Source organism: Cloeon dipterum, chromosome 2 (assembly GCF_949628265.1).
Source record: "Cloeon dipterum chromosome 2, ieCloDipt1.1, whole genome shotgun sequence".
NCBI classification, from domain to species: domain Eukaryota; kingdom Metazoa; phylum Arthropoda; class Insecta; order Ephemeroptera; family Baetidae; genus Cloeon; species Cloeon dipterum.
The window spans coordinates 18,690,415-18,716,597 of record NC_088787.1 but is presented as its reverse complement, the minus strand read 5'-3'; the positions used below and the strand labels follow the sequence as shown (position 1 = coordinate 18,716,597).

Sequence of the window (26,183 nt, the reverse complement as noted above, 5' to 3'; positions counted from 1 at the left end):
CTTTAAAAACATGGGAAAACAATAAATAGCGTACCTTTTTTTATTAAAAAATTTTATTATGAATAATTACAATGTGACGCTCAACACTAAATGGGACGACTGACACAATAAGTAGTTTAGCTTTGGTGTTACGGGTGTTACAATAAGTTTACATCTTATACATTTATTGAAACTTTGTGGTAACGTGTAAAAAATAAAAAGGGTTCACTTAATATTAGTAAAAAAAAAAACTTGAGGTGCAGCAATAAATAATTAACTTTTTGAAGGTTAAATGCTATGGAACCAAGATGTCCTTTGTTTAATAACCTGGGCATATTCAATATATTCACCATTTGATCAAAATTCAATAGTTCCCTTCTCAAAATCAAGCATAACACATTTTCCTCTTTCAGTTGAGCTAGTCCTTGTAGAAATTTCACAGGATTCTTTAACAAATGACGGTCCAAAACTTGTTGAAAATTTTGGTGGAATGATAAGTTTTAACTGTTCTCACTAGTAAGGATATTAAAATACCCTGTAATTGTTCAGTGCTTTCTCCACAACACAAAATCATCAAAATTTCTGGCAATATTTCCATTGCCAATCACACCTTTTCCACGTAGTTGGCGGGGAACAATCCTTTCTTGCCCTTTAGTGACCCGTACCACCATCCGCCTTGATCTGTTCATTATAAATCAAATCATCAGTACAAAAGTTAGATTTATAATTGTGAATTTCACCTTCTTTCAAAATTTCTATGACATCGCCTTCTTTAAGCTCCAGTTCGTCTAAATCCTGAGCTTGGTAGTCAAAAAGCGCCTTGCATTTTGGTAGAGCTGGCTTTGGTTTCATCACTGGTCTTGGCTTCCCTCCTCCCGGAACAGGTTTACTTGAGCGTTTTGCCCTGGAAAGAAAATAAAATTTCCAGTTCTGAAACAAAATTGTTGTCCCAGCTGCACTCACCCTGAAACTCCCGAGTCTGGGGTATTCATAAATGACTGATTTTGGGGCGCTTTCTCTGTCGACGTCTTTCTCAAAGTGGCTCCCTGATTCACGAAACTTGGGGGCCCTGGAGGTTTGAAAGCATTTGCGGAACCAGCTCCTTGACTGGGAGCGGGGAATGTTGGCCTCTTAGAAGGATCGTTTCCTTTGACAGTGCCGGCTAGAAATTTTTGATTAGCTAAAAGCCCAACAAATTGGATGCAAAGTTTTTACCCATTTTAGCGTAAGAGCCCATTGGGGGCCTGACCACTGGTTGGTTGGGAGGTGCTGGCTCGCTTGGCGGAGGCGGCGCGTTTCTCAGGGAGCCGTACTGTTTTGGTACAGCTGGGGCTCCAGCAGGCGCAGGCAAAGGTCTGCTCTGGATTTCTTCCAGCTTCCTTGTGCCCATTTTTGGCCTGCTGTTGTTCCTGTTGTTGTTATTGTTCTTTCGGCGCACAGAGCTGATCGTTTTTGGCTCTGAAATTTATTTTCAAATATTAAAGAACAATCTCATTTATTAAAAATTTGAAATGGCCAATTTTTTATATAAATATAATTTAAAAAGGCTGGGAAACATAATAATATTGTTTATCAATTGATCAGTCTTATAAATAGTATTAAAAATTGCTTCCTGAAAATATAAAAAATTCAAAATTATACGCACTTGTGTTCTCTGGAAGTCCCGGACCAATACTGATGCTGAGCACTTTTCCAGACGGCTTCAAGGTAGCCTTTTCTCCGACACCTAATTCAAATTTGACTTGTCGGATGCCACCACCACCCCAGCCATCTTTCTTCACCTTAAACTCAGCACTGGATTAAAGAAGAGTAAAAAAGTGTCTATTGAGAACCTTATTGATAATTTACCTGTTAATGAATCTGAGAGGCAGTTCGTGGCCAGTCTTTTCTTTGAATATTTTGCTTATCACGGTCAAGAACTCGGTTTTGAAAATTAGCTCCAAGAATGAGTCGTAATCTTGCTTCATGTGAATGATGACAAAATCGTCCTGGGATAAAAACAAAATAAGAATATTTTGACACAAAACTTAATATCAAATTTACTTGCAACTTGCTGAGCGTTATGTCACCGATGTTTTCGATTTCCAGCTTTCTTTTCACGACCTCCTTAAACTTTCCCTTTTCAGGACCCTTCTTCACTTTTTCCCGGCCGATCAGAAAGAGTGCATTAGAAGTCAAAATGAGATCGCGCCTGGCCGACTGCATACAAATGGGCATAAAATAAAATCAAAACTGCTTGCGCACACGCACGCTATTTGACGCTACCTTAAAAGTTCGGTCATATTTCAGCACATGTTCTGCATACGCAACCTTCTCTCGCTTTCCAATTAGAGCCAGCAGGGCAGGCTGGTTTTCCACACCGATGTAGTCGCCAACAAAGCCTCTGTTGATGGAGAACCTGCGCCTCTGTTTCTTTTCGAAGACCACTCCTGAACATATTGTTAGACAATTGCTAAAAACTGAAATGCAACAACTCACTGCAAGCCTCTTCCTTTTGCTTCTGGACCTGCTTCTCAGCAAAATATTTTTTGAACGCCTTCTGAATGACGCGCGCGTAAACGTTGAATTTTCGCTCTCTGAGTTCTTCCAGGAGGAAAAGCTATGTTCAAAATTAATGGTTACAATGGCTTCACATTTAGGCCAGTAATATTACCGATTCTGGAGCTTTGATGAAAATTTTGGTCTTGCCCAGCTGGTACTGCGCTTTGTCCATGTTGACCCGTTTCATGATAAGCTCTATTCCTTGTTTGGGATCTCCTCTCCAATTTGGCCAGGTCTCTTGCGTAACAATGGCATATCTAAAGTGTAAAAGTGTTTTTATTTAAACACCTAAAGATTTAATATTGCAAGTTTATTCGCCCCAAAAAAATACTGAAAAAAGAAAGACGCAGGTAATTCACAAAATAGAAAATTCAAATTTTAAATTTTGCAAAAAAATTATAAACGAGTGAAAAGAGCAAATTTGTATTTTATTTTGAAAAGCACTCATCCAAACTTAATTTGGCTTAATCAGGCTAAAATTTGACTTCCCAAAATCACGCGATTGAAGACCTGTATTTTACAATGATTTTTAAATAATTTACCTAGATAGGAACTTCTGGAAGGGACGTCTGTAAGCATACCCTGCACGCCGCACCCTGATATTTTCCTTCAGGCCCAAATATTCGACCTGATGCTTCACGCGTAGCTCTTCCCAGTCTTTTGGTTTTTTCGTCTCATTTGGCTTGATGCATCTGTATAATGAAGTTAGCCAGCGAGAGGTTTAGTTTTAATATGCACGCGTGCGTTTGGCCAATTTCACCTGATGTAATGAGGCGTGCATTTCATAAGCTCCTCAACCAGCCTGTTGGCTTGCGATTTAATTTTATTCCCAGCAGTCGTAGGACGTGACTTGGAGCCCGATACTAACTGTTCTGGAAAGAGGCTTCGCACAAACGGACTGAAACATGCAACCGAGTTTTAATAACATTTGGCGAAAAGAAAAGAAAATAATTCTGTTACTTTTCACTGCTCTGCATGAGCTCGATGAGATCTGGGAATAGGACGTCCCTGTTCCTGTCGCAGAAGCCGCGAACGTTGTAATTGACGATTCCAGCGTAATGATGCACCGTGAAGCCCTCTTTCCAGTTCTGGTAGTGCTGATGCGTGCCGTTGGCCGTGTTCAGTTTCTGTGATTATTAGTGTCAAAATCGCATTTGCCGCAGTGCATCAGTCACGTACCATTTGCAAATCCTGATCTACGCCGTCGGACACGGCGTGCATCGTGGCACAAACGTCGTCCAGCACGCAGAAAATGCCGGGAGGCCGCTTGCCTTCGATCAGCTCGCACACCACTTTGTTGTTGAAGTAGTCGATGTTGGTCCACTTTATGTTCTCCTGCACGTACTCTTCCTGGAATTAAATATTTATTTTTAATTTAGTCTTAAGTGACGGTTAAATAATAGATTATCTCTTGTTAAAAAATTCAGCGTTACCTGCATTTTCCCAGAAAACACTAGTGCGTCGCAATTGAAATACCCTTTTCAGATTTTTTTCCACAATTTTGTAGAAGTACATGCATTATTTGAAAACGTTAAACCATATATTTAATTTTGGATAGATAAAATTTTCATAGCATTTTCTATAGTGACTCAGATTTCACAAAATAAAATTGATTTTTGAAAATTAAATATAATTTTTCATGCTCTCTGTCTTGTGTGATCGGTGTGTTCAAAATGTGGCTTTTCCAGATCTCAAATTCGGAAAAATTCGGCCGGATTTCAGCACAAGAAACCGGAGGTGCATTTTTGCACATTGCAAAATTGGAGGAAATTTTATTTAAAAAATGAGAAGATTCCTTAGTTGGAAGGTGGAAATAAATTTATATTTACCTTAAACGGTCAAAAAAGAGAGAATTAATCAATTGAGTAACAGTTATCAGATCAATAACTGCGTTGGTTGATCTCCTGAATCGGCTTCAGCATCATTCCAAAAATTACCGCATTGGACAGGTAAAATTGGAATATTATAGCTCATCAATTTAGTATGAAAAATTAAAAATGGAAGAACCAACATCGATGAGTGTCGATATTTTAAAAAAGATTTTTACATTAAGTCACTGCTTTGCGTCTTTTTTGTAAGTTAATATTTTACTATATTCCAGTTTAAAGATTTTAAAATCAAATAAAATGCAAATGCTTGAATTTTAACTTTAATTACGTCTCATTTATTTGATAGTATTAATTTCTAAATTTTCAACGATTTTCCGCTTATGAAAAGCTAGCATGTAAATAGGATGGATTGCACTCATCTGTCCCTTTTTTCTATCTAGTGTGCTGATGAGAACATTTCGCCTTGATTAATCAACTGGCACTAATTGTGAATCTGCGCTAAAGAGGTCCGCCATGGCTAGCAAACGGCACAAATCTTCTTTACCCGTTCGGAGGAAAAATCACGAGATAATAGAGCGCAATAGCACAATTTTAGATTCGTGCGCTTCAAAATAGGCGAGGAGTGTCGCAGGCGGCGCAGTTCTGCGGTCTTTGAGCGAAATTAAAGAACCCGCGTCGGCGGTGGATCGAGAGCACCGCGTGTAATAAATAAGTTCAAAGAAAAGTGCACTGTCACCTGCGGCGGCTCGAGGCCAAAGGATCGAAATCTCTCGACACTGATTGTATCAATGAAAAAGGAGCACGTCGTCGCATATTATTCTTTTGGGTTGATCGACTGGCCTTCGCTGCGACAAGGATGCTAAGTGTCGACGCTTTTTCAGCGCACACGCCTCTTTCGCGGCAATTAGATTACAGCAAAAAGCGAACAGACCCAAAGGAAGTTTAGCTGGAATCGGAAATACTGTCAACCTTCTCGGCGACAGTCCATGAAATCCCGCTTTTTCTGCCTGCCACCTTGAGGTGTAATCAAGCTGAAATGGAAAATTTTTGCCCTCACGCTTTGCTATAAAACATTTGGCACAATTATGACACTGTTTAGTTTGTCGTATTAGATTGGAGTGTGCACACTGTCTGCTGCGTTGAAAATGAAAATTTTAAAGGTAGGCTAGATTTTGTACTATGGTAAACTGTAGTTCTATGACGCTGCAATTTTAAAAGTAGATTAAAACAGAATTTTATTGCATGCCGTTTTCATTGTAAAAGTGTGAATTTGGCAACTCAAACAAAGTGGGATGCGGGCAAGTTGTCAGTGATTTCGCGCGCGTAGAAACTTTTCACGCTAATAAATCTGTCAATAATTGGCAGTATTTTATTTACCGATTCGAATATACGACTCTCTTAACTAGCATTTGATTTGAATTTAACTTTCAGTGGCTCCTATCTCTGGCCATCCTCTGTGAATCGACCTTCGCCCAGCAAAACCTTTTCTTCCCCGGCTCTACCAACACTCAAGCACAAAACTCACCATCCATCCAATCGATTTCAAGCCGAATCGCCAACCGCCTGAAAGCGAATAACAATAAACGAAACGAAGAAAGACGAACTTTCGAAGCCCCCAAGCCAGGAGATGTCACGACCACCAGCACCATGCCGCCAGAATATGCCAATTCTAGGTCGTACGAACAGAACCCTCAATTCCCGTTCTCCACTCCGCCACCTTTCGTGAACAACAATTTCTTCAGTAACAACAGACCATCATTTTTCTCCTCTGGAAGCCGGCCAGGCTTTTTCGGTAGCTCGCCTTTTGGCCTAAATGACTTCAACTTCCAGGCTGCCACCTTTCCTACCTTGAACCAAAGGCCCGATTCAAATATTTTCAACTCTGGTGCCAATCAGGGCGCAGGTCAACCCAAAAACTACCATTTTCGCCGAGATTACAACGACAAGGACGGCTACTCGCCCTGGAGGGACGTGACGGGGTCCAACAGCCCCCAGGGGGACTTCCAGCAGTCCACTGGTATTAGGCAAAATAGCTTCCCAAGTCCCAACTTCCACCAAAAGTTTGATTTGGGACCGCAAGGATTTTTCAATTTTGGAAAGCAAGCGGACGAGAAGAAAAACGGCAGCAATGGATATAGCGACAAAACGGTGGCGATCATGAAAATCGAACCCGCGGAGAAGCACCACAAAAACCTTGGGGACTTTGCAAGGGGGAACTCGCAGAATAGGTTTGGAAACAGCGCAGAAAATGATTTTAACTTGAACAGCTTGGCACAGAGTTTCCGCAGCATTAAATGGCCTGGACAAAATTAACAACCAAATTTCACTCTGTAAAAATGTAAACAAAAATAAAGCATTCTGTTGAGGTCGTGACATTCATTGTTCATTCAAGCATCCTAAATTTCTCACGCCACTGAGTTTTTCACTTCTTATTCCCTGCTTCATTTCAAGAACATTATAATTGTGGGAGCAGACGGAACATCAAAGGCTATACGTTCAAACAAAGAAAGCTGCTACGGATTTCAAAAGCGCTCCTCTAGACCGAAACAAAACGCCAAGCTTCCGCTCCTAATCAGTCACAATAACTTTGCTGCACAATGGAGCTTTCAGCGATTATCTATCTCGGTGCACAAATAAGCACATGTACAGTGGCAAGCTTACAAGTTCTGCTCTGAATGGTCCCCTCGTGATTTTTAAATTCACCCTATCAAACGCAGTCGAATAATCAGCACGAGTGACCCAGAAATTCGGCATAAAATCAATTGTAGTGGAAGGGTCAACTCACACTAATTGTAATTTATATCCACATTAGGTTTTATCATTTGTAACGGAGCATTGATAAGCGAGCGAACAGGATGCAAGGTTTGTTTTAAGGGTTCGTCACACTGGCTCTCTGCAGAGCAGGAACTGCCAGCCTATATAACTTGTGATTGTCACTTGCTTCACAATACAACGAAGGAAAATGAACACACGCAGACTGCTATTGTTCCAACGAGAAACAAGGTGCTGACAAAAGAGTTTTGTGTTGTGAATTTGTTCCAGACAATTTTCTGAGAAGGAGAGAAAAAGGGAGCGACATTTTAATTTATAAATTTATTTAATATGCATCAATGTGTCTTGAATTTTGAGACTCCGTTTGAACAAAGGCATGAATTTCATTGGATAAAATTTCAGAGTTGCTTTTAGGTGCGTTTAAATTGTGCTTTTTTATATTTTGGTAATAACGTATTTTCTGGGTAATATTTATAGGTATATAAATTATGTTGTACAGAATTGAAAAATCACTGTGGTAAAAATAAAAATTTTTAATGCAATTTAATTCGCAAGGAAAATGTATTAAAATGCGTTTTGGAATTTGAGGGACAACTCTGTTCGGATAAATATAAGTATGAATCGTGCAGGTAACGTTGAAGATTTCTTCCTAGTTGTATATATTAAGAAATTTTTGACTTCATCTTCCAATTCTATTAAATTTCATTGTACTTTTGTCTTTTGTACTGACAATGAGCAGCAGGCCGTGGAGTGTGACATCTTTTGTACATAGCCGCATGCTGGAAATTAAAAAGTGAATCTCTGCCTCTGCACTTGACGAGCATTAAGGTAGACGCCACGCCACGGCTATTGAACTCGAGCTAACTATCGCACTAGGCTGCCGCTTTATTATCTTTTGCATGCCGACGGTACACACATTTCCTACCTACCGACACACATGGTGATTGCAACTGACAATCAACAGCGATTTAACAATTAGTCTCTCATTTGTACTCGCAACAGCTGCTAGAAAAATACATAAAGAAATCAAATTAATTGGCGAGTGCATTTTTATCAGACCATAACGACTGAAAGATATATGGATCAGTGCTGAATCGTCACTCCCACGCTCGTAATTAAGTCAAACTGACTAATTCCTAAACATGACGAGAGTCACGGGTCGGTTCAGTTTTGTGTCAGCAGCTTTGAATAAACACGGTTTTATATTTTTTGCTTCAGCTGGTTTGCCAAGATATTTCTTTGAAATTAACAACAAAATTTAATGCAACATTGTCATCTTTTAACAAGACAAAAAATGCGCTTGAACAACGAAAATAGAAAGCATTTCCTTGTAATTGTAAAAAAGCTTTTTTTCAACCACTTAAACTGAAGACTTGATGCTTTCCACGTTTGCACAATCAAAAGTTTCGTAGTAAAAGGAGCATCAGCAGTCACCAGGATTCACCGACGGGCGGAGAAAAAAAGCGAAGAAAGTGCGCATCGATGGAGCGTGCAAGGAAAGGAATTGCTCGTTAATTGGCACCGACGACGCTCATTACAAAGAGCAGTTAATCAAAACTCGTTTTTTCTTATGAAAAAAGTCGATTTGATCGGCGGCAAAGTGAGTCCCATCACCTGAAAATTCACTCGGCGTGACTCTACTTATTGTTCGGCGTGCTGTCGCCTAGTTTCCACGCTCATTCTTCGCATCTCTCCGTCATTTCACGCAGCGGCGGAACGGAAATGCAAAACTGAAACCGGAGTGCATGCGTTTCTCGCCCGCCGCGATCAAGACAAGAAGACAACGGAGCACGTCGTCAAATTAATTGCTGACCTCTTTGGCATAATTCGGCTTAATGATGGTCCACTTTCAACAGTGCAATATGAAATGTGAAAAAGAAAAGTAGTTGTTCGTCATTCATAATTGTGAATGGAAGAATTTCACTACCAAATTTCTTCAAGAATTAGTTTGTAGCTAAAGAATTGCAAATAAAATTTAAGATAAAGTATGAATGAGATAATTGAGGCTGTAATTTAATCTTTATTGGTATAACCATTGTGCTTTATCGTGACCTGAAATAAGCAATAAAACGACTTTCTGTCGAGATAAGCATTTTTTATTTGCCTCATATTTAATTCGAGTCTGTTTATATTTTCCTTGGCTGTCAAACACTCGTCAAGCCAAGTCAACTGTGTCGTAGCGGACAAGGCACGCGGTGAAAGGGGTACTTTTGAAAATATAAAACCGCACTGCACACAATGGCCAACAGGCGGTCGTGATTCGCGCAACTTATCTTCGGCAGACGCAAACAGAGCAATATGGTGCCGTGTTTAGTGTTTGTTATTACGTTTGCAGACGCACGACTCTTTACATAACAGGCTATTGTGGCTACATGGCTCGTGCTTCGGAAACAAGTGCTTTGTAAAATGCGTGCGTGCCGCGTTCGCTCTCGCGAATTGGGTGTTACAGAGTTGCGATAGAGCTTACATGACGCTCGCAGTTAATTTCTATTTTAGTTCTATTGCGATGTCTTTATTCGTTCAATGATACAATCGAAGCAATGAAAGTTAAAATTGTCAGAAAAACCTTCAATTACGTCTATGCTAGTAAAATTAATAAGCTTCGAAGTGCAATAAAAACGACCATCACGTTTAATCGAGTGATTAGTATTCAATACTGACCTCGTGGTCAATAGAAAAGCGACGATTTGGATTAGTCATTCACATAATTCAAATTTTATAGAATTTATCACTATTTTTTTCCCCATAATTCTTGGTCAGATTTATGTGAAAGTACTTCAGCTCGCAATAAAGAGCGTCAAGCTTATTCATCATTGTCGCGCGAAAATCGATTAACTGATTGGCGCTGCAACAAGACATGTATGTATACGTGTTTATGGTCTTGTATAGGAAGTAGATGATGTAGTTTCTATGAAATATAGATAATACGAATTCGACGTTAAATTAAGTGATCTCGCTACACATAGTTTCACTTTCTGCGCGTGTTACGAGACTGAAATCATAACAGCGATTAGCTCTAAACGCTCGACTTTTCCCCGAAAGCATGCACTGCGGCACGCACAAGGCATCTGCCAGATTGTGATCTGACAAAGAGGTGTTTCGTTTTGATATTTTGAAAGAGGTCCATTGTGATGAACTACATTTCAAAGCGATAGAAGGAAAGTAATAGCCGGCCTGATTTTAACTTTTGACAACAGCGAATGGGCGTTTGATGAGGAGTATGAAATGATTTCGCTCACAAAAGAGACATGCTAAAATGTAAACAAACCTTAACCCATTTGGTGCGCGTTATAAGAATACTAAATTTCTCTTCGGCGCAAAAAATCGCAATCCTCGAAGGAAATATCAACGCACCTGGGAGATAATTCACATGGTGCTCCTTAGAAGTGGACGGCAATCATACCAAAATCAGTTATGATTTACTCCAATAAGTTTATGCTATTGTGTGTTTGTATCGTAACACCAATCCCATCCGTTCACGCCGGAAGTAACTGTTTCCAGCACTGGAAAATATTATCTCGCAATAAACAAATACACTTTTCGTGTTTTGGCTTCGCATTACGTTTTTGGAATATCTCAATGACGCTTACTACAGTTGGTAGCTGGACAGAGGATGAATAATTTGAAAGGTGTAACTGTTTTCAAGCAACGTGAGAAGCATGGCTAATGACATTAAGATGAAAAGCTATCACTGACTGCGAGGAGAATTTATTTATTTATTTGTAACATTATTTTTTGATGAAACTGTTTCTTCAAGTTAGTATTCTTTGTAACAAAAGATCATTGTAAAGAACATCTGGCAAAGAAAGTACTTTTTTACGATTTAGCTGCAAAAGGAAGAGTGAATTGTATATTGCCTTAAAATAACTATACTACGGTCAAGTTTATAATGAATGCTTGCAAATGGTTTTTCTGCTTAAATAAGAGAGAGCTTAATAGGGAAACTTGTCCTAAAATTTCCCACTTTACTGTTTTTGTTTCCATAAAACAAGTATTCTAGAGTTTTAAGCAAAAACACAAACATGTGAATGAAACAAATATCTGCTATTCATATTTAATTTTCTACGGAATCAATTTGTACGTTTTCAATTGCACAAACACAGTGACATAATCAAGTGGGAGAAACCACAAACCGCATTAAAGCAATCAGATGACCATCCGACACTAACTCACACCACTGGCTGCAAAAGGAGCAATCGAAACAAAATATAGAAAAATAAATAAATCAACCGCTGAATGTAGAAACCAAGTGACAGACTATAATGTGATGATTGTGCCGAAGGTTTGATAGACCTAGATGTAATTCAAGGGCCATGGCTCAACTTTTATTTGCTTATTTTGCGGTCAATTTAGTCCCAGGGCGTAGGAAATGTTGCAAAAGGCATTTCACCAGCAATCCACGTTTCCACTGCGCGGGGAACTTCTTGCAAATCCGCAACAGGAACTCGTAAACTATATTTTTTACAGTCGTTAAAATTGCACAAAGAAGCGAACAAGTGCTCGCTCTGCACGAGGTGCGTAATCCGGGCAATGAGAGTCGTTTGTAATTAAAGCAGAGAAATTTCGGCAAATGGTGTGCGGGCTGCACTGTTTTTTTCTGCTGATAACTGCGTCCAATATTGCTCTGGAAACCTTTCTCCCGTCTGTAGGGCAATGTAACTGCATTAGCGGCGGACAAGAAAGTCGGCAAACGGCGTTTTAAAATGCGGGTCTCGTTATCGCAATTTTTGCAACCCGATCTGCTCGCACTGATATTCATCACGAAAGCTGAATTCACAATCGTCTGTAGAAATTTCATATCTCGCCATGCTATAGGAGAGCCTAAGACTCAGAAGTCAAACGCAGCGGATTTTAGATATCGTGTGCAGACTGACCTCGTCAGATAACAAGAGTAGCCTGACACCACTATTGCGAAACGGGCAAATTTAGGAAATTTAGGAGCAACCAAGCGAGAATAGCGAAAGGTCAAACAAAATAGCACACCTCTCTGTAAGCGTGATTGTTGTGGCTTTGTCAATTTTAGACAGTTGGAAATATGACATTCACCCAACATCGATAAATAAGAGAAATGAATTTAATGTAGTATAATACAGTATGCTGATTTGATAAAAGAAAAATTGAAAACCTAAGTTTCGAAAACCTAAAAAATATTTTTTCAGTTTAAAAAGAGACGTTTGCATAAAATAATATCGCCAAATTATGTTTTCTCAACAGCAGGCTCTGCAACTCCAAAAACTGTGCCTAATTTTCTTGACCCTTGAGATTGCGATCAAAAAATAGGATCAAAAAATAGCCTTGACTTTAAGTCGCCGATTATCCGCCCTGCAACCAGTCATTTGTGTCGACCTTTCCATTTTTTCTGCTCTTCTAATGATTCGTACCAAAATATTATTTGTTTTCCAAAGGTGCACCGCAAAAGCCAGCAGGAAGTCAAGGCTGTGAAATCGATTTGAAAGCTAGCAGCTTTATGTGTATGCACTTCCCCTGAATTAGCATTCCGTTTGATGGCATGCTGTGATAAATGGCTCACATAATTCATAATTCGCCGTGGTTTTATAGCGAGGTTGCATCACCCACCGGTGATAACTTTTTAATTGAAAAATCTAGGCTTCTTGTGAGGGAAATCCTCGGCGGTTTCACAGTTGGAGCGCCACTGCTGGAACTATCGCGCGGTTAGTGCGACGGTGAAAAATAATTGCACCAGCGCGGGTTCTTTATGCTTAAATTTCGATGCAGATATAAATAAACTTTAGAAAGCTCACCTTTTTCATGTGAGTGCCTGTATATGATGGCTAATTAAAGCAGCAGCAATCTGACTTCTTTTGACAAATAATCAGTTCAAAAGTCCTTAACTTTCGTAGAAATAGATTTCCAAATGTTTTGATCTTAAAAAAGGAAAGTGGCAGTGTATATCGATGAAAATAATTAATATTTAAACCGGTTTTTCATTGTTCGACAGGGACAGGAAGAAGATAAAGTAATTAAATTTAGAAAAATAGCATCTACGAAATTAATTTAATTGATAAAATACAGAAATGATAATGCTATTTCTCAAAATTAATTTATTATGTATTTTAAAGTATCCTTGTTCAGCGTTTGATATAAATGTCTTAAGAAGAGTTCAAGAGTTCAGATAGATGGTAAAATATTTTTCTGGGCTACCAATCATCATGAGACAATTTTAGTTTGTGCATTAATTTAGTACTTTGCGAAAAGTACTATTTTAATCGCAAAACGTGTAAATTTTTATACTATTATTTGCTATAAACTGTCATATACAGCTCAGAAGCCGTCTAAAGCCATCTACTTTGCACCAAAAAACAGCGTAAATATAGTTGACTGTTTCGAGAAAAATATGTCCAAAATTCAAAGCCCTAAGTTTAACTTGTAATACATGTAGATCATGGTTTTTTATTTGTTCAGTAATTTTAGTTTGATAAAGGAGCCATCAAAGAACGTATTAAATGAGCCGATGATTTTAACACCATTTAAGCCAGCTTTCAGCGGAAAGTGACACCGCGACTACTGGCTGGCTAAGCAGTCAGTAAGACTTCCCGGAGGCATCGTTTTTCGCACATTTTGTGTCACCCCTGACAGTTTGCGCGCTAAAAAGGGCGTCGGTTTGTCGCCAGGCAAAACAGAAACGGCATCACTTTCTCTGTGCAGTGGCACCACGTGCGTTTTTATTGTGGTCCCCCTACGCGAACATGCATGCATTGTTGGGAGCGCGCTGCAGCGAGCGCGAAGAATGGACGCGCGCCGCCAGGTACTGGCGGCGAGCAGCCAGCCAAAGCCTCGGCGGGTGGAAGGGAGTTTGGCGGGGCTGACCTTGATTGCACACCCTCGCCGCGGCTTAGGCAGTTCCTCGTCAGCTCTGGAGCACTCACGGTGCCACTGCCAAGTCCTGCTCAAGTTCCAACAGCGTGCTTGCCAGCTACCACAGTGCAAATTTCGGTTCTGCCATTGAATCAAGTGCAGTTACAGCCGACAGGAGAATTTGCATACGCCCGCGATTCACCCAACTCTATTATGGTGAGTTCAATGATCGGTTATTTGTTGCAGACAGAACCATTTTTTAATTTGAAATTAAAAATAACGCTAGGGATATATTTTAAAATTTACTTTTTTTTTAAAATTAACATCACTATAGCATATGTGTCAAAATAGTACACAATTAAAATAAATATTCTATTCTGTTCCATATATTTTGGCACGAAATAAGGAATTTGGCTTGATTTTATTGCATGCTAAAGAGGCACACTTTAGAGTCTAACTGTTGAGCTGCGGTGGTGAGAAAATTCAGCACGCGCTCAGCTTATTTATGAGCAGTAGATGACACCAACTATCCAACGTAATCGCCCACGCTTGGGAATGTTTACTTGCAGATTTGGAGCTATAATTACCAGTACAGTTGAAAATGTCACACTAAATTTTAGAGAAAACTAGAAAACCTGCGTAACTATGTGAAAAATTCCAGTTATAGCAGGCAGAGAAATTCAAGATAAATAAACATGCCAAATTAAAAAGAAGTCGCGTTACTTTCCGCACATTTCGGCTTACGTGCATTTTTGTAAAAGGTTAGTGTCGCTATTTGGTTGAAGAAAATTTGGAAAATGTTCTGTTTCTTTTTGGTGCTCTATACTTTTGCCGTTCATAAATCCAAATTCTCGCCTTACGTTGTGTTTAATTCAACTTGTCATTTTCACTTTTTATCCGTATTACTTTTGCTCTTTGGAAATAAATAATTGGTTGGATTTGAGGGCGATTTAAAAAATAGCTGTTTACAGCAGAGCAGCATTTTTTGCCGCCAAATTTATTCGCTTAATTTGCTCAATTTCAAAGGTCGACACAATAAGCAGTCAAGTGAGCGTGTTACAAAACTCGAACAACAAACCATCATCAGCTCGCGTTCCTCTATTCAAATTTTGCGGTTGGAATAGCACACCTCTGCGCAAAACACGTAACAAAGTCATTGGGCGGAAGAGAGATAATACGCACTATATTTGCTCCCGCGCAAGCAGGTCATATGCATCGGCAGCTTTATTTCCGGCGGTAAGCCGGGTCAAATATCGCAACGAACAGAAGCACCTGCCACTTCGAATTAGTCGCGGATTTTTCAGTCGGTGACGATGGTCTTTCTTTCTCTTCTCAGCAATTGAAAACCACACCCAAGGCATGCGGAATAGACTGTTTTTTGTTGCTAGCCGTCGGCCATTCGCGCCGGATAGTGGGTGAAAGGCGTTGCTCACGGAATATTAAATAATCTGAGCATATATGTGTGGCCAGCGATTGGTTTTTGTGATGCAGAGTGCACGGCAGTGCTTGTTAAGTTATTGGAGGAAGTGTGCGTCAATCAAGGGTTACCAAGGGGCCGGTTTTTAGCTGAAAAATATGCATTACACCGAGTTGATTTGCGATTTCAGTATTTAGTATGAAAATGAACCATTTGTCCATGACTTAACGTCAATAATTTGATTTCTTCGCTTCATTTATTTCAGACATTTCTCATTTTTTCGCTCGGAACTGAATCTGGTTACCCTGTTTGCATTCGACAAAAAGGTTTATTGCTCCATTCGTGTCAAGCAGTTCACCGTTTTCGGAGAAAGGCAGCTTTGATTGATATCATGCATTGGATGTATTGGCAGGTGGATTTACATGGAAAACACTCGTTTGGTTGTGCCAACACTGCTCATTTGAAATTTTAATCGAGTCTTTCTGACGACGACGACAATCTGCTTTGATTGATTGAAATTATCGTGACAGGTTTTATGTCTAGGCGTTTATCTAGCGATGAGTCACCTTTCATGTTGAGGCGGTGTTTAGATATTTTTCAGAGGAAACACCTGGACAATTAAAACAAAGATGAACTCTTCTTGTTCATTCAGATGTGAAAATCGCTAGCCAATTTTAAATTATTATTATGAGAAAAAAAAACAAATTTCATAGAATATAAACATTTGCTTTCTTTAAGTGATTACGAAGAATCATAATTAGAACTGATCATAAAAACTGTGCCCCACTTTCGAGCCTTTGAATAATCTGCATGATCGCAGACACGCTCTGCAAAGTTAAAATTAAACAAAATGAAGCTAAAAAGCGTTTTTGAGAAAGTGCTCTACCGATGAGCGCGAACAGTTCGCTTCTTTTAATGACCATCAGCTGTTCTAATTTCGCGCCCACAAAATACCTTTCATTTCCCAGCAAAAAACTGCTCTCGTCGCGATTGCGGTGCTCATCACGGCAACAACGTTTTTCCTAATCCGATTCTGTTATTGTTTTGGGCGCGCAAATAACTTTCACGCCAATTATTAAGGAGCAAAGACCGCACGTCTTTTTATATAATTATGTTTGCGGAGGAAAATAAAAGTCTGCGTGTCTCTGGACCACGCTACTTTGTCACGGATGGCTGGAACGGCAGCACACAGAGAAGGAAAAGAAAATAAGTCGCATGCGATGCCTTTCAAACGCAGCTGCCACAGAGTCTAAGTGAACAATCGGAATTGTCGGAATTGTCTCTAGACGATTCCGACAATTCCTAGAGGAATTTTCACTTTCTCAGCGCTTTGCTCGAAATAACTTCTTTGAAAATTGTGTCAGATCCTGTCGATAAACAAAAGACGGGGAAAGAAAATTAATGAAATTTTAAATTCTAAAATTTAAAAAAAATATGCAATCCATCGAGCGTGAAATCAATTCCTTTAGCGTTCAATCTTCGTCAGTCTTGCAACTTCTGAAACGCGCACTTTTCACTCCACTTCATCGCTTGATAAATGCACGGAAGAATCGCTGTCTCGTACCTGCCTATTAATAAAGTTTGAATGGACTGCGAGATGATTTGAATGAGAGCAATGCAATTTTCCTGTTGAGGTCGTGACTCGCGAGGCCCGCGCGCCCCAAATTTATTACGCATCTGAATCACTCGCCTTGCGGCAACAGTTTTTAATTTTCTAATGATGACAATCTAGATTCAAAATTGCTATTTATGTCCAGGCATCGGGACCAACTTTCTGTTCCCTCTGACCCACGCCGCCAATTAAAAGGCGGTCGCCGGCTCCATTTTTCACACGCCGCGCTGCCTAATAGGCCGAAAAGCTGCTCATAAATTTCCTTCTTGATAACACAGCACATCTGCATAAGGGAAAGAGTTGTGCTGTTTCATTATTGGCGTTTGGAAGAACACAAGCTTGCACGATACATTATGGTACAAATTCAATTAACGTGTTTGAGTGCTTGGGCAATAAAATTCGCCCGCGACCCAATTCGGACGCTGTGTTAATTAAATATTTTTGAAGCTGATCAATTTCCTCAAGTCGTGGGAAAACGGGATTTTTATGGCGGAGCATAACGTGCAGAAACAATGCAACTTTTGCGGTGAGGTGGTTATATTGGGATTGTGGTTGATCAGGTCGCGTCTGGCGGTTATTGAATGATAAACAATTGCTGTCTTTCAGTCAAGGGCAAATTGAAACACAGCACTTGTGCACATATCCGCTTTTGATTATCTCCGAGAAAACAAATTAATAAAGCCTGAATTGGCCTTGTCGTGTTTGACCCATTTTGCGGGATTCTAAATTCATTATTGAAAAAAGTATTAAATTTCCAGCCATGTTTGCAGATTTATGGTTTCTTTTCGCGTACGATTTCTCACGTGAGATTCATTGCAAATTTAATGCTGCTTTGCACGCACTCCAAAAAGTCTTGCGTTTTTCACTGTAAAAATGCTACTGACATGGGAACGAGAGCCGAAAATTTTACGCTTGATTTCGCTTGACAAACTGTGACAGCTGATCCGCCGTGCATGTCGGTAATAGTGTCAACAGAATTGATCAAGTATCTCCCCAGAGGCTCAATTATCTCCTTTTTCTTTACGAAAGACCAGTTAATCCGTGGGAAATATTATTGGAAATATTTAGAATGGTAGTTGATACATAATTTGATTTAAACGAGATTAGTGGGATTTTTGTAAATAAAATATCATCTCTGGAATCCAAAATGGACATTAGTTGATATCAGTTTAGAAGGTAAATTTAAAGGTAAATTCAAATTCTTTTGTGTAGTGTTCTGGCAACTTTTATAAAACACGTAGGAAAGGGACAATGCCAGGGCAGAGCCATACCAGCAAAAATCACTAATAATTCCATGTTGAAATATATACAATTATTCAGAATCAATTGTACGGCTAAAGCGTCTCTTTGTCCTGTAAATTTTGCACGTTCCCACCAGCGGAGAAGAGCAATTTAAATCTCAAGGTTTTTCAAAGGGCGTCGTTGAATGAAAAAATCATAATGTAGTGCTGGCAAAGTGAAATATTTGCGAAACAGTCGCTTAGAGAGACAAAAACTCGTAATTAATGTCTCGCAGCATGCATAACGCTGCTGTCGGAGTCAGCTAAGTGTGACTTCGAGGCCACTCATGTACTACGAAATGAGTGTTCCAGGTCAGACAGACGGATTATGCATCGGGAGAATAAAAATCAAATCGAGACTAGCGTTGTAAGAAGAGAGTAATGATGTTATGATTCGAATACAATGCTCCGTAATCTCGAACGCAGCCGCCGAGAGGAAGCAGACCATACTTTGATTGCACTCTTGATGATTACTCTAATTGCCGTGAGCGAGATGAGAAATTGTTACGGCCGGGCTTTGATTTATCAGAGGCATTATTTGCAAATTTTCTATACTTTTATTGCCCATTCAGAATGTTTTCGGACTCTTTACACTCGCATTCCGATATTTATTGGCAGCACGCGTGATTCCATATTCGCACACGTTTCGCTTGCCTCAGCGGAATCGGAAAGCTTTTACGACTTGCTGGTTAAAGTGTTCGCGGTTGGCTAATGCCATTAGCATTTCTGTCGATTCCGACCGGGGGAGACGCCTTACGTTGGCCTGCGTGCGTATTATTGACGAAACGCAAATGCACGCACGCACTAATTCGCATGCAAATCGACGCACGCGTCCCTACGACGAAACAATGAAGACGTCTCTGTCGCAATCTGGAGACGCTTGGAATAAATTTTTCACAGAAAGATATAATTTATACTGTGTGTGCTTCGAGTTACACGTAGCACAATTTCAACGCTTCACACAGAACGAGCCAGTGCAAAGCTTTCTTTTAGAAGCCAAATAACAAATAATGTATTCGCACGGCGCGCCAAGCGTCCGTCAGTCAGAAGTGTAATGAATGGGTTTCGTTGTCCTGCAGTCTGGGTTTGGTGCCAAATGAACTATGTGACCGAGTAGCTGTGACTAGTAACAATGAAGAGAGAATAAAGAAAGTTCGCTTGCACTGCGCTGTTTAGGTCGATGCCTCTGCGAAAGGCGAAATTAATGCATTTCACCGGCGATCGCGTGGAAACCTGGCCATGCAGCAATATCTAGTCTAGTTCGTAAAATATTGGAAGTAGACAAAAGTCTAGCCACTTTGAAGTTAATTAAGCCATCCGTCATTACTGCGAAGGCTTTGCAAAGGCGGACAATCCACTCAGGTATTTTGTTTCAATTTGCCTCAAGACACTTTTAACAACAATTAGGTTAACTGCCCTTTTGCTAGGTTTCTAAATTTTAGAATGCTGTGATTTATGATTATTGTTGTTCATTTAGCCCACGTTAAATTATTACCAGAGGGAATTTTAAAAATTAAATTTAAATATATATTAATTAAATATATATGGGAAATACAATTTAAAATGGAAAACATCCTTTGAGCATTTATTTTTTATGCCGTTAGTACAATTAGTAAGACTTGAAGAAAACGTTCTTGATATAAAATCCAATCACATAACAAGGCGCACTAAAAATCAAGGTTGGCTACAACTCGCAACGGCCACTGTTTGTCGAGCCACTGTATCTCTTGCTTTGAAGTGATATAAATTTTTACCCTTTTCAATGTGACAAGAGTAACAATCTCTCTTGAACATCGCCCAACCAACGCCCTTGCGATGCATGCAGTCCAGCTTTATCCCGTGCAACAGTCGGACGCCTAATTAACTTATTATGCCCGATGTAAAAGTTTCAAGTCACTGCAGGCCTTGTGCGCTTGATCTGAATTGGCGTAACACGACTCGAATAAAAGAATTCTCGTTGCAGCAGCTGTGAATTGCAGCCAGACACTGCATGTAAATATCCCAACTCGTTTCCAATTCCGTGCTGACTTGTTAGCGACTTGTCTCATAGCGAGAGAACTCTCTGCATTGTTTGATGTTTCACCTCAAGCTCCAATTTCATAAACAACAAGCGAGTTATTGTTATGAATCGGTTTGTTTATTGTTCCTGGCAACTTAAAATGAAAGCAGTCGCGCAGCTTTTATTTCCCATGCATGCGCAGGATGCTTGATTTTCCCATAATTCACTTTTCCCTTCCTGACCGCGTGCCTCCTGGCTGATCATCCGGCGGTAGTTGTTCCAATTCGAGGGCCTCACGTTCTTAATATTATTATTATATTTCCCAACCCTAGCAGAGTTGTGCAAGCGCTCCGAAAACGGCTCAGATAGGGGTCACTGAGGTCAGGCGATATTAAAAAGGAGTTTGCTTGTTTTGACGGCTCCAGTAAAGGAAGTCGCAACAGTGGGAGCGTGATGTGATTTATCCACATCCACCTCTCGGCGGCGGAGGGCACGTAGGCCGAGGGGCAGTCTTTCCACGTACAGACAACTTATAACAGGCACCACCCACTATCTCAAGGTCCGATCACCGCTGGAAAGTGAAGTTACGCACAGGATGCAGACCGCCGGCGAGCTTTACATGGCAGACACGAAAATTTAATTGTGCCAAATGACTCTCAGCACAAATTAAATATATATTACTAAAGCCTTTAGGCCAATTTAAATGAAATGCAAATTGAGAATAATTTTTAATAAAATAGATTTCCTAAGGTAAATTTACCAAAGAGACTTATAATTTTTTTTAATTTCACAGTTTAATTTATTTGCAACTTCCTCGATGCAAAGCAAACTGTTTAATATTCAGTATTTCCACAGGAAGCTCGTAAATTAGTGCAGGAACTAGTTGTGCTGGACGCATTTCCGAAGAACTACGGAAAAATAAACAGCTTGTTGAACACCGAGAAAGCTGCAATTAATTTCAATTGAAATTTTTAGAAAATCTCGTGTGATTCTGATTTGCCTTCATTAGCATCTATCAACAAATTTTTCAATTTTTTATGGGATGTATCTCCTTAAAAGTAAGGAGTGCTAATTTGCACGCCACACGCGTGAATATTCGGCGGTGCAAATTTGTGTCAATCGGCCTCATCGACTACCGCCAGCGCGAATCAGTAAGCGCACGACTTCAATTTTCATAACGTACACGAAACGAAATCATTATTGCCTGACCCGGAGCAACCCACATCTCAAAGTTTTCGGATTACGCGTCATCGCCGTCATCCATCTGCTTAAAACGCATCTCTGCATTTTTATGTCACAGATTCAGCAGGCGAAACAAATCAAGCAACACTATTCAATTTCCCGCCTGCACGAAAATTCGGCTGGTTGCCTAATATGGCGAGAAAATATTAAATTATCAACAACAATAATAATGCGAAAGATCCAGAGCGCGTTTTAGTATTTGTCGGCGGCTCGTGGAGCAGACTTTCACTACCGCTGGACCGCGTTTATGTATTTTTATAGTCCGTGGCTGCACATTTATTTTCCCAAGGCAGCTTCAGCTGAATCAATTCAAGCAGAAAGCTCCGCAATTTGAGCGATGACTTGAATGGTGTATTAGGCTGTGTGTTTATTTTATTCAAGAGTGTGCGAGACGATAATGCGAACGGCACGCCTTCACAGGTCGAGCGCTTGATCATAATAAAAAGGAATTTACATAATAATGATGGGCTGAACCCAGCGATGATTTGTGCGGGTCGCCTATTAATGGCTTTATTTATTTCTAATTGTGCGTGAGCACACCTATAGAGTCGCTGAACTAAATTTGTGAAATGTATTTAAAAATTTCAATCTCTGATAATAAATTTTGGCATAAACCAGTCACTTTCCTACTGGTAGGAATTCCCAAGAGAAGTTCCTGATCAAATTTTCAGGGTCTCTCTGATGAAGATAAACAATCGGAAGTTTAAAAATAGCTTAATACCAAACAGTACATTTTTAAAAAAAGCTATAATTCCTTGTTGAGTTAAAAGCAATTCTAAGTTTGCTGGTATTATATTTGTATTTAATAATGAGAGTAAATGCTGAGATAACACTTTAAATTTCTACCATTTCCTAGACCTGCAATAAGAATAATCTAACCCTGTCTCAAGCCGTCAAAGCAAAAATGAGCAGTAAACATTTTATTCTCTGCTGAACTCATTTTTTGTCTAATAAAGCTAAAACTCATTCAATAATCTAAACTAATTTTGATTTCAGATGTGGCTGCTACAATTTTTCCTAGTGCTGATAGGCTACTTCATGATAATTGACGCGTCGACAACAGTCATTCCGCGTCCACCTTTTGAATTCATCAAATCTCCTAGTTTTGACGTGACAACCCCCTCGATGCGAGTAGAGCGGAGTCTAGATATGACAGCAGCCACCCCCAGCCACCAAGCGAGGCAAATCCCACCCCCACCGGCGCCAAAATACTTTGGAACTACGCCTGGCTACCAGACCGTGCCACACTTTCGGCTTTTGTGGGCCGAACAGGAGGACAACATTCCACAAAACACACCGAAGCCTCTGATGCACCCTACAAAGCCCTTCCATGCTTGATTGGAGGGCTGTTCTCCTAATCAGTTATTTATCACAGACCCACCGTGAGTTTACATCCCTAGTGCACTCTAGTGAACTAAATCGTATTTTTGCATGAAGCGCCGAATGTCTGTTTACATAAATTAAACATTTTATTATATTATTTTTGGACGAATTGTGTAGAATGCGTGGTAATTTGAATTAGCTTGTAAGTTTAATAAATTACTAACTTTTATCCACTCTAAAATTTCAAGCATGCAATCAATAAGAAAAAAATGAAATATTTCTTACCTGCTCAGCCTTGAGGGTGAGCTCGATGAAAATCTGCTGCAGCTTCTCATTCACAAAATTGATGCAGAACTGCTCGAATCCGTTAGACTCGAAGATCTCAAAACCATAGATGTCCAAAATTCCAGTGTTGTTGCTGACGATATTTGTAACCATTGCATTATTGACGCTCTGAAATCAATGAGTGGACAACGACTGTGATTGTAAATAAAAGCACAAACAAATATATTAGCAAGGCGTTTCAATTCAACATACCTGGACCAGGTAATCAAAAATACGAGTGTAGATTCCTTTAGCAAGGGCATTTCGTGCGTACAGAGCTTGCTCTTTGTTCAAATTTACGTCTATTTTGTCTGACTTGCCTCCCCACTTGCTGTCAAATAGTCTGCTGGTAAGTTTGGCGTTCAGTTGAGCAATGTCAATGTCGAAGAGGTAGGCAGGAAACTGCAATGCTAAGATCAAAAAAACAACTTAGAAAAATTTGTTATTGAAAGTTAAGTTATCTGTTTGTTTGTTACTAGGAAAAAACAGACACCGCAAAAAAAGTTGATATTTTTAAAAGGCTACAAACCCTCTTGATTTTCCACAACAGCATTGTTGCCGCTCTCCTTGAACGAAACATTGCCAAGATGCAAAACTCCAGCTGTCAACTTGAGGATGTTGTCCTGGTCCGTTTTGGAAATTCTCATCACGCTCATGGCTGAAGCAGGAGTCAAATAAATGTGATCGGAAAGAACACAAATAATACCTTGCAGCGTCTCCTGGAAATCATGAGCGTCATTTGTCCCGTCAACTCTGTGGTTGTTCCCTCCAAAGCACAAGTATTTGTAGTAGTCCAATTCAGCAATGCCAAGGTTTTCTGAATAAGCACATTAGCTGCGATTCAATTAAATAAAAATAAAACTTACGCTTCATTTCAGCAGTGGCCCCAGTGCAAATTTGGTAAAAGATGTGGAAATTCCTCTCTCCCTTGTTCTGGGAAACAACCCTCGATTTCTCTAGAAGAAAATTGGAAACTTTTCCTCCCTCAGGCTGACCTCCACTGCCAAACTGAATTTCCACGTATTTTCCCTGCAGGGAACGCCAGTCAAGCCACTTCCTCAAATAGAAATTCGATATGGGCTTACAAATCTGCTGGAGTTGTTGTTTCTCACGGTTTTGGCATTCCCGAAAGCTTCAAGCAGAGGATTTGACTCGAGAATCACATCTTTGATATGCTGCACACGGGTGCCACCGCCAGACACCCTCGAGATGTACGACATGATGTACTTAGCAGCCACCGTCTTCCCAGCACCAGATTCTCCACTGCAATTTTTTATCTTTAGATCAGAAGTTATTAGGATTAAATTTACAACCTAATGATGACACACTGGCTTTCATTGTCAATCATCATGTTCCTGTACATTTCATCAGCCACGGCGTAGACATGTGGCGGGTTTTCATACGGAGCCTTGGGACACAAACAATTAGATTCATATTGAAATTTAATAGACAATAGACTGACTGCGCCTTGGTAAAGTTGGATTTCCTTCTCCCCAAAATAGGGCATCTGCTTAAAAGGATTGACTGACACCAGTACTGGGCCGATACATGTCTAATATTTAGAGTTAAGGAAATTTTAAATACGTTTTCCACGATGAGCATATACATGAGGGAGAAAAATTAAGAAAAACATTGCAGGAGCAATCAAAATTATAAATCATTATTATTTTCATTTTCACTTTCAGATTTGATAAACACCGATATTATGTAACACTCACATATTTTCTTAATTTATTTTTAATTTCAACATAGATATCACTTATCCTGGTAAAAATATTTGGTGTTTAGGAAATATTTAGGAAATTGGAATTGGACTTTCTTTAATTTTTAATATTGAATGGCCACGTTTAAGTTTTTTAAAATTAAAATTTTATCAAGGAAACTACTTTTTAACACGGACCATATGGGACGACAAATTTAAATATATTTTAACCACAAGATAAGCCAATATAAATGCTGGGGATACATTATATATTTTTAATATGACGGCAAAGAGTAGGCCAGGCAAAAAAACCGCACATGTGTGCTCTCAACAAACAAGGAAGTGGTGGCAAAAGAGTGCGTGCGTACGTATTTTAAAAGGATACGAAAATGTAGTCGTCCATATATCTTTTCTTGAGGTTGTCAACAATGGCATCCTCGGAAATTTTAGGAAGCAAAACCATGTCATCAACTCCGGAGAGTTTGACATTTTGTGTTTGCCAATGGTAAACCTGGAATCAAATAAAATATTAAAAATAGAGTTTGACATTTTGTGTTTGCCAATGGTAAACCAGGAATCAAATGAAATATTAAAAATATTATTTTAATGTTAAAAAATCTCAATATTAAAATTTTAAGGAAACTACCATCTACCATTATGATTAAAATAAAAACACAATGAGATAGGCAATAATCGGTTATAAATGGGATGGGAACACTTTTGACAGTCTGAAATTTTCTCATGAGCTCGCTGAACCATAGACATCACAAACGTTTGTTGCAGCTCTAATGGGTTCGCAACGAACATTGAACTCGCGGTTTACAGAAGTGACACCACGCTCATTAACTCACACCAACAGTTTTAAAAGCAAAAAGATCAATTTTTAGCAAATTAAAATTAGCAAATCAATTTTTCATACCATTTTGTCACAGCAAAGTTCTTGATTCTCGAAATTTGTTCGGCTCGCTCAGGAACACAACATCGAAGGACTAGCGAATCCCAGTTGGCGCAACACTCACGTTGTGTTTGTTATCTTTACGCCGCTGCACCTGTGCACACCTGACTGACTCCGTTGCTCACTGCGAGTGATTCAGGGAATAATCATTATTACCTTACCCCGTCACTTCACCTTCGCGCCGTGCGGGCCGGGATTCGCGAGCGACAGCTCATTCCTCCAAGCACCCGATAAGGAATTCCCTTTGAAAGCAGATCGGTGACGTCACACCGTATGTTAATAAAGTGAGTCACACGCTGTTGGTGTTGGGAGCGGCTCTGCGAGATGTTGTGCTCGTCGCTCGCGATCCGTCTCTTCTCTATGGGCTCTGTTTTTTACACACACTTATGAGG

At 39.7% G+C, this 26,183-nt stretch overlaps 2 protein-coding genes across 5 annotated transcripts; one reads left to right on the top strand and one right to left on the bottom strand.

Annotated features, from left to right (window-relative positions):
- Positions 1-62: 62 nt before the first annotated feature.
- LOC135937252 (unconventional myosin-Ie-like) lies at positions 63-26,159 on the bottom strand. Of its 4 annotated transcripts, none has more exons than XM_065480362.1 (25): positions 25,948-26,159; positions 25,756-25,899; positions 25,222-25,347; positions 24,597-24,686; positions 24,448-24,542; positions 24,220-24,397; positions 24,001-24,163; positions 23,841-23,951; positions 23,664-23,792; positions 23,348-23,544; positions 23,096-23,263; positions 3,700-3,870; positions 3,481-3,647; positions 3,281-3,418; positions 3,063-3,212; positions 2,633-2,777; positions 2,458-2,578; positions 2,245-2,408; positions 2,023-2,178; positions 1,828-1,967; positions 1,625-1,773; positions 1,195-1,437; positions 943-1,141; positions 720-883; positions 63-660 (listed from the first exon to the last, which is right to left on the bottom strand). In XM_065480362.1, exons 2-25 carry the CDS (start codon positions 25,756-25,758, stop codon positions 584-586), a joined length of 3,444 nt encoding a protein of 1,147 aa, XP_065336434.1. In that variant the 5' UTR covers positions 25,759-25,899; positions 25,948-26,159; the 3' UTR covers positions 63-583. The 4 variants fall into 4 exon arrangements, with proteins under 4 accessions (XP_065336434.1, XP_065336433.1, XP_065336432.1 ...); XM_065480361.1 differs by having other exon boundaries at positions 25,756-25,895; XM_065480360.1 differs by having other exon boundaries at positions 25,953-26,159.
- Positions 4,783-6,722, top strand: LOC135937255 (uncharacterized). Its single transcript, XM_065480368.1, has 2 exons — positions 4,783-5,509; positions 5,781-6,722. Exons 1-2 carry the CDS (start codon positions 5,495-5,497, stop codon positions 6,660-6,662), a joined length of 897 nt encoding a protein of 298 aa, XP_065336440.1. The 5' UTR covers positions 4,783-5,494; the 3' UTR covers positions 6,663-6,722.
- Positions 26,160-26,183: the final 24 nt, after the last annotated feature.

What these genes read in the sequence shown, in the direction of transcription:
- LOC135937252 (XM_065480362.1), bottom strand. An exon ending in ATATGGACGACTACATTTTC is followed by an intron (nt 24,687 to 25,221) that starts GTATCCTTTTAA and finishes TCTAAATATTAG; the next exon opens with ACATGTATCGGCCCAGTACT. An exon ending in TTTTTGATTACCTGGTCCAG is followed by an intron (nt 23,264 to 23,347) that starts GTATGTTGAATT and finishes CATTGATTTCAG; the next exon opens with AGCGTCAATAATGCAATGGT.